This window comes from Neofelis nebulosa, chromosome 1 (assembly GCF_028018385.1).
Source record: "Neofelis nebulosa isolate mNeoNeb1 chromosome 1, mNeoNeb1.pri, whole genome shotgun sequence".
NCBI lineage: Eukaryota > Metazoa > Chordata > Mammalia > Carnivora > Felidae > Neofelis > Neofelis nebulosa.
In genome coordinates this window covers 51,608,761-51,620,909 of record NC_080782.1, presented here as the reverse complement: position 1 = coordinate 51,620,909, position 12,149 = coordinate 51,608,761, and the positions used below count along the sequence as shown (strand labels likewise).

Below are 12,149 nucleotides of genomic sequence, written 5' to 3'. Positions count from 1 at the left end.
GTGTTAAGCCCTTTCCATACATTAGTGCAAACCCCATGGAGCAAATAGTAATTAGCCCTATTTTGCAGATGGAGAAACTGAGGCTCACAGGTGAGTGTTCATTTGCCCAAGGTCACATAGCTGATACATGACCAAATCACTTCCGTGTACAACCATGATCCAAAGCAGTGTGAACTATTACTCACTTTAACCCAACAAGCCTGCAAAAGGACCCCAAGACCTTGGGGGGGAAAAAAAAAAAAAGCTTCTCTGCAGTGAGATGTGACCACTCCTGGGAGGGGGGTGGGGTGGAGTACAGCTTCAAACGTTTTCCACGTAATGCACTAAAATTATTTCTGAAAGGCATTAACTTGCAAACCTGCCTTGGAAATGACAACATGGAGAGTAGGTTAAACAGGTTTTTTTCTTCATCTTTGAAAAATGGAAACTCCTAATCTCAATTTGCTTTCTTCCCATTTGCCCCTTTCTCTTAAAAGCAGTGTGCCTTCAGAATTTTAGTTGTTTGAGGGATTATGTTCAGTTCTAACTGAGCCCTGGGTGTGATTGCAGGCATATATATGGTTGTGGCACGTAGCAGCCGTTACCTCTTCTGATATCATGGCACATGACTTTGTAATGATCACCTCCCTCCATTCATTTTCCGGAGTGTCTCCCAGGGACAGGAGAGGAACCCAAAGCAGGTCAGTGCCTTAGAGAAGGGACAAGTGTTCCCCAAGCCATGTGGACAGCATGTCACAGTACCTTCCTGTAGATTTACCTCCTAACCAGACCTGTCTTCTTGGGAAAAAATCAGGAAGCTTTTTGAACAACTTAGTCAGACCATTAAACAAAAGAAGATGGACATATTTTTATAGGAGAGGAAGAACTCAGTTTCATCCTAGCAGGATTTGGTGTCTGGTAGCTGAAGGTGAGGGACCACTGTAATTTAAATCTGGGTATTCCATGAATCACCAGAGTTAGAACATTTCTGGGTAAAAACTGAAAACATGTGACCCTCCGGGTGTCTTCCTTCTCTTTCAAATCTCAAGCTTTAGTAACTCAAAGGCTGGATGGGGCCGTGCAGCTGTTAAAAGGCCCTTATTAACTCATAATGAAGGGAGTGCATTGAGGTGATAGCAAGCGGTAAAGGGAGGAGGGGAGAACGCAACCTCTGCAAAGCTCATGGGGAGCGTGGGTCTCTGCAAGAGCCCTGGAAATGCTGAATGAAAACTGCCTTTCTGCGTACGAGCCGCCTGCCTGCTTCCCAAATGCCGCGTCTGCGGTAACTACAAACTATTTTGTATGCTGCATTAGTGACGCTGCCTTAGCCCGCACATCATTACTACTGAGATAACGCTGGTGTGATGTTCAAGTCCAGTGTCCTTTTTAATTATTAAACCGATGCTGTTGAATGAGTCATTCCACATACCAGGTTTTCCTCCTGTGGTTCTATTTCAAGAGACTAGCGCCTTACTTCGTGTGTTCCACTAACACCTGAGTTGGTTCTTAGCCAGCTACCCAATCTGCAAAGCCTTTGCAGAACAAACAGTATTCCCCAGGCTCCAAACACACACAGGCTGCATAAAAAACAAACCCCACGAAAAACTTTACAGTAAGCTCGTCAGTAAACCCCAGATCTGAAAACGCCCTGTTCCCCGTCCGCCAGTCCCCAACTTACCAAGCGGCAGAGCGATGAAGAAGGGTAGCCAGCACAAGATGAACATACCGACCACAATGCCCAAGGTCTTGGCTGCTTTCTTTTCCCTGGAGAACTTAAAAAGTTTGACAGCTATGGAACTCCTGGGGTTGTGGCCCTTGGCCTTGGTACTGCTGAGGGTGTCCTCATGAAAGTTCTTGGAGTGGATCCTCAGGGTCAGCTCCTTGGAGTTGGACATCTCCTTCATGACTCCGGCCTCCAGGTTCTTGGTGGTCCTCTTGGCAACAATGTACACGCGACAGTACATGACCAGAATGACCGCCAGAGGGATGTAGAAGGAGCCCAGGGAGGAGAAGAGGGCGTAGAAAGGTTCTTCAGTGACCCCACATTCTTTGTCATCATTGGGCGCGGGCTCCTTCCACCCAAGGAGAGGCCCGATGGAGATGACTGTGGACAAGACCCAGACGCTGAGGAGCGCCAAGATGGCCTTCCTCCGGGTGACCAGCGTGGGGTACTGCAGAGAGTAGCGCACCCCAATGTAGCGATCGATAGAGATGGCGCACAGGCTCAGAATGGAGGCCGTGCAGCACAGGACGTCCACGGCGGCCCAGATGTCACAGAAGACCCGTCCCAGCACCCAGTAGCCCAGCACTTCCAGGGCGGCCGAGAAGGGCAGCACGGTGAAACTCAGCAGCAGGTCGGCAATGGCCAGGTTGACGATGAAGTAGTTGGTGGGCGTCCGCAGGTGACGGTTGCAGGCCACCGACAGGATGACCACGATGTTGCCCACGATGGCAAAGAGGATGAAGGCGCCCAGCACCAGGCCCACGGAGATGGCCCTGGTGATGTCCAGCTGGGGCAGTGTGGAGTTGCTCGAGGTCTGGTTGGGGCCAGTGAAGTTGGCATTTTTCAACTCTCCCCAGTGGGCAGGTGCTGATGTGTTGTGGCCGGTGTCCAGATCGGGATTCATTTTAGAGTCGGCCCTCCATAGCCTGGGGTGAGCGGGGCTGGAAGGGCTGCGGCCGAGCTCCTCAGCTGCCCTGCAACTTTGCTTCCCCCGCGGTCTTCTTCCCAGAGGCGCCCTCCCGGCGAGGACTCATCTCCCCCCCGGGCAGCCCAGCCCCGGCGGCGCGTCTCCTGCCTGCACCGAGCCGCCCGCTCGCCCGGCTGTCAGAGGGAGGCGGAGAGAGGGGCCGAGGCGGCAGCTCCAAGTTTAATGGTCCACGTCAGGCGCGCCGGGCCGGCCAGGCGGGGAGCGGCGCGGGAGGGGCGGCGGGCAGGGGGGCGCCCGGCTCGGCTCGGCCCGGCCGGCGGCGGGTGTGCGGGCAGCGGCGCCCAGCGCAGCCAGCGCAGAGGAGGGTCTGCTCACAACCAGCCGCCTCTGGGCTGACTGCACGGTGGTGACATCAGGCGGGGGAGCCCAGCGCCCTGACTCCGCGCGGCACTAGGGGGCAATGCGGGTCCGGAGAAGGCGCCCGCAGCCCCGACGCCGCCACCCTGGGCAGCCCTGGGCCGGCCGCGCTCCCCGCCACCCTCCCCCACCGACCTACGCGAGCCAAGGGATGGGAGGGGGAGGAAGGGTGACCTGAGCTTGGGGAACCCCGTCCCCAACCTTAGGTGGCCCGCTGGGATTCTTGCCCCTCCTGTTCACCCTTGGGTCTCAAAAGTGGCGTGGGGTGCTTACCGCTCCTGGGGGAGGGGGGCGTCTGGAATCAGCACCCAGATTTAGGAGGATAGGCAACTTGTGTGGAGCCTGAAAGAAGAATTGCCAGGTTAGGCAGCAGGTGAGAGGGACTTGAGTGGGATCTGAGACCAACCCCCAGCCTTTACCTCCCTGGTAAGCCCAGAGGCTTCTCTTCGTTCATTCGTTTGTTCACTCACTCACTCACTTGTTCATTCAACAAATTGTTAACCGGGTACCCACTGCCTGCACTGGGGACATAGCAATTGAAGCAAGTGGACAAAGACCCCTGCCCTCCAGGAGCTTCATTCTACTGGGAGGAGACAGACAATAAACAAATAAGTAAGCAAATTGCGAGGTGTGTCCTATGTTGACAAGTGCAACAGAAGATAAAGCAAGGAGGGGAAATGGAATGGTGTGTGTGTGTGTGTGTGTGTGTGTGTGTGTTGTGGGGGCGGGTATTTGGAATTATAAATGGGTTCCCTGGATGTCACTGAAGTGATGTTGGAGTCAAGACCTGAAAGAAATGAGGAACAAGCCAATGGGCTATTTGGGGGTGAGAGTGAGGGTGATGGTGGTGGTGGCAGCATTAAGAGACCTCCAGACATCTGAGGAAGGGACTTGGGAAATCCAGATTATTTATTGATTTTTTTCCTTTTCTGTCTGATATCCATGTTGGACAGTTATAGGGATACACTTCCAAAGGTGGGCATATGGTGCTTAGGAGAGAAGAAATGTGCTGAGGGAGAGCCTTACATTAGTTAACATTTTTTCGACACTTGTTATGTCCCAGACAGTATGCTAAGTACATTTTGCATTTTCTGATAATCATAAGAAAGAAGGGCTGTTCTCATCATCATTTCCATTTTGTGGAAGGGACAAGGTACAGTGAAGTTCAGCTCTGCCCAAGTCCACATAGCCATCATGGAGAGGAGCTAGGAATTGAACTCAACTCTACAGGTCTGTTGCGAGTTGAGCGCTTAGCAGCTGTGTCACCCTTTTCCCCTGAAAGCACTGTAGGGGGTGGATTTATTTCCCTAGATTTATTGAGAAATAATTGACAAAACATTGTATGAGTTTAAGGTATCCAATGTGTTGAATTGATGTATTTAGATATTGCAAAATGATTATCATCATAGCATTAGCAAAGATCTTCATCATGTCCCATAAATACCATTTCTTTCTTGCAATGAGGACATTTACTTTCATAGCAACTTTCAAATATATAATATAGCATTATTAACTATAATTACCATGGTGTACCTTAGATCCCCAGAACTTACTCATCTTATAACTGGAAGTTCATACCCTTTGATCAACATCTTCCCATTCTGCTATCCCCAACCCCTGACAATCACCACTCAACTCTGTTTCTATCAGTTTGGCTTTTAGATTCCACATATAAGTGATATCATAGTATTTGTCTCTCTCTGTCTATCTTACTTCACTTAGCATAATGCCTCAAGTTTCATCCATGTTGTAGCAATGGCAGGATTTCCTTCTTTCTCTTGACTGAATAATATTCTATTGTGCATGTGTACTCTATATTTTTTATTCATCCACCAGTTGATGGACACTTAGATGGTTTCCATCCTTGGCTAATGTGAATAATGCTGCATGAACATGGAGGTGCAGGTAGCTCTTTGAGGTCCTATTTTCCTCCTCCTCCTCCTCTTCTCCTTCTCCTCCTCCTCTTCCTCCTCCTCCTCCTCCACCTTCTTCTTCTTCTTCTTCTTCTTCTTCTTCTTCTTCTTCTTCTTCTTCTTCTTCTTCTTCTTCCTCTTCTTCCATGTTTATTTATTTTTGAGTGAAAGAGAGAGTGTGAGCTGAGGAGGGGCAGAAAGAGAGGGAGACAGAGGATCTGAAGCAGGCTCTGGGCTGTTGGCACAGACACCAACATGGGGCTCAAACTCACAGACTGTGAGATCATGACCTGAAGTCAGATGCTTAAATGCCTGAGCCACCCAGGTGCCCCAAGATCCTATTTTCATTTGCTGTGGATATATATCCAGAAGTGAAATTGCTGGATCATGTGGTAGTTCTATTTTTAATTTGGGGGGGAAACTCCATATTGTTTTTCAAAGTGACTCTACCAATTTACATTTGAGGAAGGGAGTGGATTGATTGTTGTAGAGAGAGCTATCTCCCAAGTAGAAAATTTTGAGACCTGAGTGACTAGTACTATAAGGGAACTCACATTTATTGAGCTCCTACTGAGAGCCAAGCATTTACTTGTTTTTGTTTATTCTTCACAACAATCTTTTGAGACTGGTGTAACCATTGTCCATTGAGAGATAAGAAAACCGTGGTTCCAAGAGATTTGGTGCATTCCTGAGGTCATGTGGCTAGTAGACATGTGGCAGAGCAAAGTAGTGACAGCTATAGATTGAAAAGTAAAGTTTGATGCCATCGTTTACTCTCGTCCAGAAGCTTGAACCTAGGGCTTCCCACTGTCTACCTTTGATAATCACTAAAACCTGATATTCAGGGGTGGGGAGCCAAAAGAATGCTCAGGGTGATTTACATTTAAGTCCTCAACCTAGAGGTAGCATCTTAACCTCCTTTTTTGTTTTATAAACATGTAATAAAAATATATAAATACATGTATGTATGTATTTGGGGAGCAGGGGGTTAACGCACACCTATCCAAGGTTTTAATCTAAGGCTTTAATCGTCTCCTCCCACCAAAATGCAGAGATTCTCACATGCACAAAATACACGGTTTCAAGAGGTTCCCTGAAATTAAGAAATGTGTGGTAGGGGCAACCCTGAAAACAGATTTTTTTCCCCCTATTTCAATTAAATTTGCTGAAGTGGGTATCTGAAGATTCTAAAAATCTGAGAAACACAGGTTTAAGGTGATTTAGCTCTTCAAGAGCTATCAGAACTTGCCCTTGCCCATCTTCCCATTGTGGTGGTCTAGGAGGCAGAGGGAATCGGTAAACTCCCGTAGATAGTCATGTGCCGAGCTGGTTATCAAACTCCAGTTCCCCAGCCCACAGAACAGTGTTCCTTCCTCTGCCCCAAAGGGAAGCCACACATGATATCCACTCATGACTTGGTTCAGGTATCAGAATGTGGAAGAGATTATTGAGCCAGATCAAAAGGTTCAAAATCTATGCATATTTCAGACATGATGTCATTTACCGGTGTCTTTCACGAAGTCAAAACAAACATCCCACCCAAAGGCAAACAGGTAGGTAGGTATTAGTCTTAAAAGCAGCCATGTACCAGGACCCCACTAAGTAACCTTTGCTAATGGTCCTTTCCTTGCTGCTCCTCCCCTCCCTTCACAGGAGATACCTCTTAACCCCTCTGGCTGATATCTGACCCATGGAATTGACCATTTGTTTAGGTGTCATGAGGATACAGGCTATATTTCATTTTCTCGGTACTCTCTGGGGCAAAGCCAAGCATAGAGCTCTGACTCACTCGAGGCTTGGGGAAGAAGAACCTTTTCATTATCCATCTGATTACATTACAAACCTCTGATGTCGCAAGCTCCCATTTTTGTGAGCCCTCTAGGAGAAGCTGCCGTTGAGTTTGGCCTGTGGGGAGACCAAGGCTATGCAAGGTTCTGAGATCAGCTTAGAGGCTCTATGGGAGGAGACCTCTCACCTGTGACCGGGCAGTTTTACATGGTACTCCCTCTCTAATTCTCTACAGTTTTCTTTTCTTTTCTTCTTTTTTTAAAATTTTAAATGTTTGTTTATTTTTTGAGAGAGAGACAAAGTGCAAGCAGGGGAGGAGCACAGAGAGAGGGAGACAGAATCTGAAGCAAGCTCCAGGCTCCGAGCTGTCAGCACAGAGCCAGATGTGGGGCTCGAACCCACGAGATGTGAGATCATGTCCTGAGCCAAAGTCGAATGCTTAACCAACTGAGCCACCCAGGCACCCCTCTCTCTGTAGTTTTCAACTCAACCATCCATGTATGGGAACATCTGCTCTGTGTAGGGCACCATGCTAGGTGCTGTGCGCAAATCAAAGATGAATTAAATCAAGCAAGCAATAACCTAGCACTAAGCTAGGTTCTGTGAGAGAGGATGATTTGGTAAAGCACCCCTCAGAGAGTACCTGCTGTGTGCCAGGCACTGTGCGAGGCACTCCACGTGCATTTACTCAAATCTTCACAACAATGCAAGGCAAGAATTGTCCCCATTTTTCAAGCCAGGAAACTGAAGTTCAGAGAGGTTCATTCACTGAGTAAGCAGCATTGGTATTCAAAGCATTGTTGTCTGGCTCCAAAGCTTGCATCCTTCTCTCTGCACCAGACTGATTAAAAAAAAAAGAAAAGAAAAAGAAAAAGTGGCAGAAGGCTCAGTGTTAGCCCTGAAGGACATTACAACAGAAAACAGAATGTGATCAGGGTCCTGAGCAAAGCAGAGGTCGGGGAAGGGATGGCAAGGCAGAGCTCTCCAGGGCAGAGGGCTCTGCGGAGGGACTCCTTAGTTCAGGCTTCCTGGTCTCCAAGGCCAGCACTTGGTCTGCTGAGGATTTGAGAGCCGACTTGGATTCTAACCCTGCTTCCCTCATGTAACAGCTATTAATATGACCTTGGGCAAGATAATAAAGTGAACTCTAGCATCAGATAGACCCGGGGTATGTCCCAGTTCCCATAATTTATTAGCTGTGTGTCCTCGGGCAAGTCACTTAATCACTCTGAGCCCTAGTTTCCTCATCTGTGAAATGAAGGTCATGATAGTCCCTAATTCAGACAGGGCTGAGGTGAGGATTAAATGTGATAATGGGTGTAAAGTGCCTAGCACCTAGTAAGAGTAATATCAGCCAAGATTATTAAGGGCTTTCTAGGTTCTAGCCATGGTGCCCCAAATGCCTTCTATACATCATCTGATTTAATCCTGATAATAATATTATGAGGTGGACGCTATTACTATTGACATTTAATAGACGAGGAAATTGAGTCTCAGAATAGCCGCCCCAGGCCGCAGGGCTAGCAGGTTAATACAACGCACCCGTTTTTAGCACTGGCTAAAAATGAAAAAGAATTGGAGGAGTGAGGTAGACTTGGGTCTCCAGGACTCGGAGGAGAAGTTTTGCCCCTGCTGTGGCCCAGATGGGAGAAATGAGAAGCACCATTTGTTCTGGGCAGGGGACACTGGCTGTAGCAGAAGCACTTCCTCTGCCTCCAAAGGCAACGGGTCAGAGACTCCCAGGAGGGAGAGATTTCAGCTCCTGCCCTGGCCCTCCTGGGCACACCTGTCCTCTCTGGTAATTACAGTTTGTCAGTCTTTGGTGTGGGTTCCCCTAGCCCAGAAATTCTCGTGGCACAGCATTTCCTGGGAAGGTAGAGAGAGCTCAGTAGCAGCCCTTTGCAGCAGGCTGGTGAAGGTTAGTTGCCAAGTCATATCCAGGGGCTGTATTCACACCACGTGCTCCAGGAGAGCCCAGGAACCCTGAGTTGGGGGCTGGGGCGTGAGGGCACAGGGGGTGCCAGAAGGTGGAACGTGACTACCTGCTGACTCTGGAACCAGGGAACCCTTCTTTCTTATGCCCCAGCAACTCCTCTGGTGGGACAAGGTAAACAGGTGCTGCAGACTTGAAGGTGAGGGAGCATGTGTGCTGTTTTCCCAAACGACTTTGCCTGTCCCTTCATGGCTTTGGGCTTTGCCCATCCTTTTGCCCAGGAATCTGTGGTGGTCCCAGAATTTCTCCAGAAAGAGGCTTTAGGTTGCAATCTGATTTGAAGGTGGGTGGTGGCTGTGTTTGTGCTGTGCTGTCCACAAGACTGATGCCATTGTCCACAACAAAGACCGAGGGCAGGGAGTTGATGGAGGTTTTACTGGCGCTAACGCTCTCCCAAGCTGCCTCTGTATTGCCACTGCCAGGATTTACTTTCTAACCACATTTGTTAAAACCATCAAAGGTTAACGCAAAATATCACAAAACAAAATTTATGGCAATAGGCTCCTTACCGCTGACTTTTCAAGTCACTGGCCCCTCTGGACTCTTCTACAATAGAAGTTAGGATCACCAACTTCTGAAATGTCAGATTCAAAAGGACCCTAAAGATCATCTAGTTCGGGGGTCAGCAAACTACAGCCGGTGGAACAAATCCAGCCTGTGCCTGTTTTTGTAAATAAAGTTTTATTGGAACACAGCCACATTCATTCCCTTACGTTTTGTCTGTGGGTACTTTCATGTTACAATGACAGAATTGAGTAGCTGCAACAGGTAAAATATTTGCTCTCTGACCCTTTATAGAAAATGTTTGCTGACCCTTGATCTACTTCAACACTGTTATTTTACACGTGGGAGCATGAAGTCCCAGAAAGAGGAAGGGATTTACTAAGACATAGCCAGGTTTAGTAGCCCAGAGATTTTACTCCATTCCCATGACTGTTTTGTTTTGTTTTGTTTTATTTTGGTTTTTTTTGTGACTGTTTCTGCAGCCTGACACAGGCTCTGAGCTTGAATCTCGGCTTTAGTTGAAAAGAGTGTGATCTTGGGCAAGCATGTAACCTCTTGCAGCCTCCATTTTTTTCATCTGAGACCTGGGGATATTGCTTCCTATTTCTTGAGATAATGCACATATTAGATGGTTTGAGACTTAAAGGAACTATGGTCTGTAAAGTTTAGGATGGGACCTGCTCATAAAAAACACAACCAAAAACATCTGCTATTATTATTGATGTCCTCTGTGATTTTATATGTATTAATCTTATCCCCGTCACCTCCCCTGCCAAATTTCATAAAGAAAAGGGCTACCCCTTACCACTGGTTCTTTAACGTCTCGGGCTCCAGACCTTGTTGAGGATCTCCTGAGAGCTGTGGACATGTTGCTTTACTCCACACTTTTCCTGAATCCCTTATAGGAGCGTTCTCAGCGTCGAGTTCCTGACAGGGCCCTTTTCCAATTGATCTCCACACTGTTACTTCTTACTTTTGTTTGCTGAGCCTCTCTCCCACTCAATCTCACTGTAACTTCTTTCATTCTTGGGCAACAGAACTAACCCAGGGTTTTACTTTTCATCAAGGAGCAAAACTTGAACTGAGTAAAATGAGTAGACGCTGACCTTATCCTGTCTTCCCAGAGCTCATGGTCTAAGATGAATAATGGGAATGTGTATCTAACAACGCACAGAGAATTGTGTTTGACATTGAACATGAATGTGAGTTAAATAAGGAAACAAATAAATACATGACATAGGTCTCCATTCTTCTCCTCTTTTGTGCTGTTTGAACCAAAGCATCCAACCTTTTTTGGGGGATTTTCACTTGCGGTGACCACCAAGTTCAGAAAGGTCTAAAGGAAGTGGTGAGAACATTTTTCCTTGGGGGCATCTAAAAATTGTATCTGGTATTAGAGCTCAGCTTTGGAAAGGACAGACCCGGCCCCTGGGGAGCAAGGCAAGAATGTGATGTCAGAGGGCGATTTCTGCCTTCCACTTCCATTTTCTGACAGAGGTGGCAGTGTGGGGCCCAGGGGTGAGGTGGGCATATTTAGGATAGAGGTGTGGCATCACTATGGGTTCCATGGGCATGGCAAAGGAGACAGGAGTGTGAGAAAGAGGCAGTTTTCTTTGCCTATCTCTGCCATGTACTGAAGAATGCCGGGACAGGAAATGCCCAGCGTTTCTTAGCTATTTACTGGACGCCAAACTGACAAATTTGGAAGGTTGCCTCAGGAGTCCTGAAAAGATGAAGGGAGAAAGAGGAGGGACCTTCTTTTTGTTTTTGTTTTTTCCTTTTGTGGGACTGCTCTAGTAAGTGCTTGTGAGTAGGGTATGGGGAAGATTTTGTAGAAATTTCTAGATGGGAACCACATGGTATGGATTGAAGGTTTCTGGAGGGGCTTCCAAATATCTTCTAGCCCTTTGGAGTGCTATCCATTTTAAGGTAAACATTGCGTTCTTCTTATGGCCCTATTTTAATTAACCATGAGTACAGTTCTGTACCAAGCATGTGCCAAGCTAATTCACAGGCATCATCTCATTTAATTCTCCAAACAACACTTTTGGGGAAGACATTGTTGGCTCCAATTTACAGATGAGAAAACTGAGGATAAGAGACACAATAAACTTGCTTCAGATTGCTCAGAGATGGGATTAGATCAGAGGCAGTTTGACTCAGAGTTGATATTTTTCACCTCCCAGATAACCCAAATTTAGCTGCAGGCTGACCTCACTGCTAAGCAAAACTATAGGAGTTTCTGGGCAAACCTCCATGGGCGAGGGACATAGATCTAGAGAGGCAGAAGATTTTTGGGCCATGTGTTACCACACAATACAAGCATGGGCCCTCTTCTGGGGTTGGATTTAAGGACTACATCTCTCCTAACTCCTTGGGAATCTCAAGTGAGCTCGAGCTTGAGTCTTAATTCTTCCAAGTGAAAGGGTGGGAAACCTGATTTAATCATTGTCTTTAAGGACTGAGAAGGTTATGTTATTGATCCCATGATGGCAACCAACTGTTGGTGAGAGAGAGAGAGAGAGAGAGAGAGAGAGAGAGAGAGAGAGAATATATAGATGTTAAAGAGCATGATAGATGCCAGTTAAACCTCAGGAAGTAGCTTATTTTATTTTGTATTTTTTATAATAATTGGTTTTTGGTGGGTGCGCCTGAGTGGCTCAGTGACATCTGACTTTGGCTCAGGTCATGATCTTGCGGTTTGTGAGTTTGAGCCCCACGTCGGGCTCTGTGCTGACAGCTCAGAGCCTGGAGCCTGCTTCAGATTCTGTGTCTCCCTCTCTCTCTGCCCCTTCCCAGCTTGTGCTCTGTCTCTGTCTCAAAAATAAACAAACATTAAATTTTTTAAAAAATAATCATCTTTTTTTTTTTTTTAATTTGAGAGAGAGAGAGAGAGAGAGAGTA

The 12,149-nt window shown here is 47.2% G+C and overlaps 1 protein-coding gene across 1 annotated transcript in view; it reads right to left on the bottom strand.

Moving 5' to 3' along the window:
• The window catches only part of ADRA1B (adrenoceptor alpha 1B), a 51,203-nt gene extending 48,048 nt beyond the window's left edge, over positions 1 to 3,155 (bottom strand). Inside the window, exon 1 of the mRNA XM_058721903.1 lies at positions 1,658 to 3,155. Coding sequence (XP_058577886.1) covers positions 1,658 to 2,606 — 949 coding nt within the window. The 5' untranslated portion in view covers positions 2,607 to 3,155. The remainder of the gene's footprint in view (positions 1 to 1,657) is intronic.
• Positions 3,156 to 12,149: the final 8,994 nt, after the last annotated feature.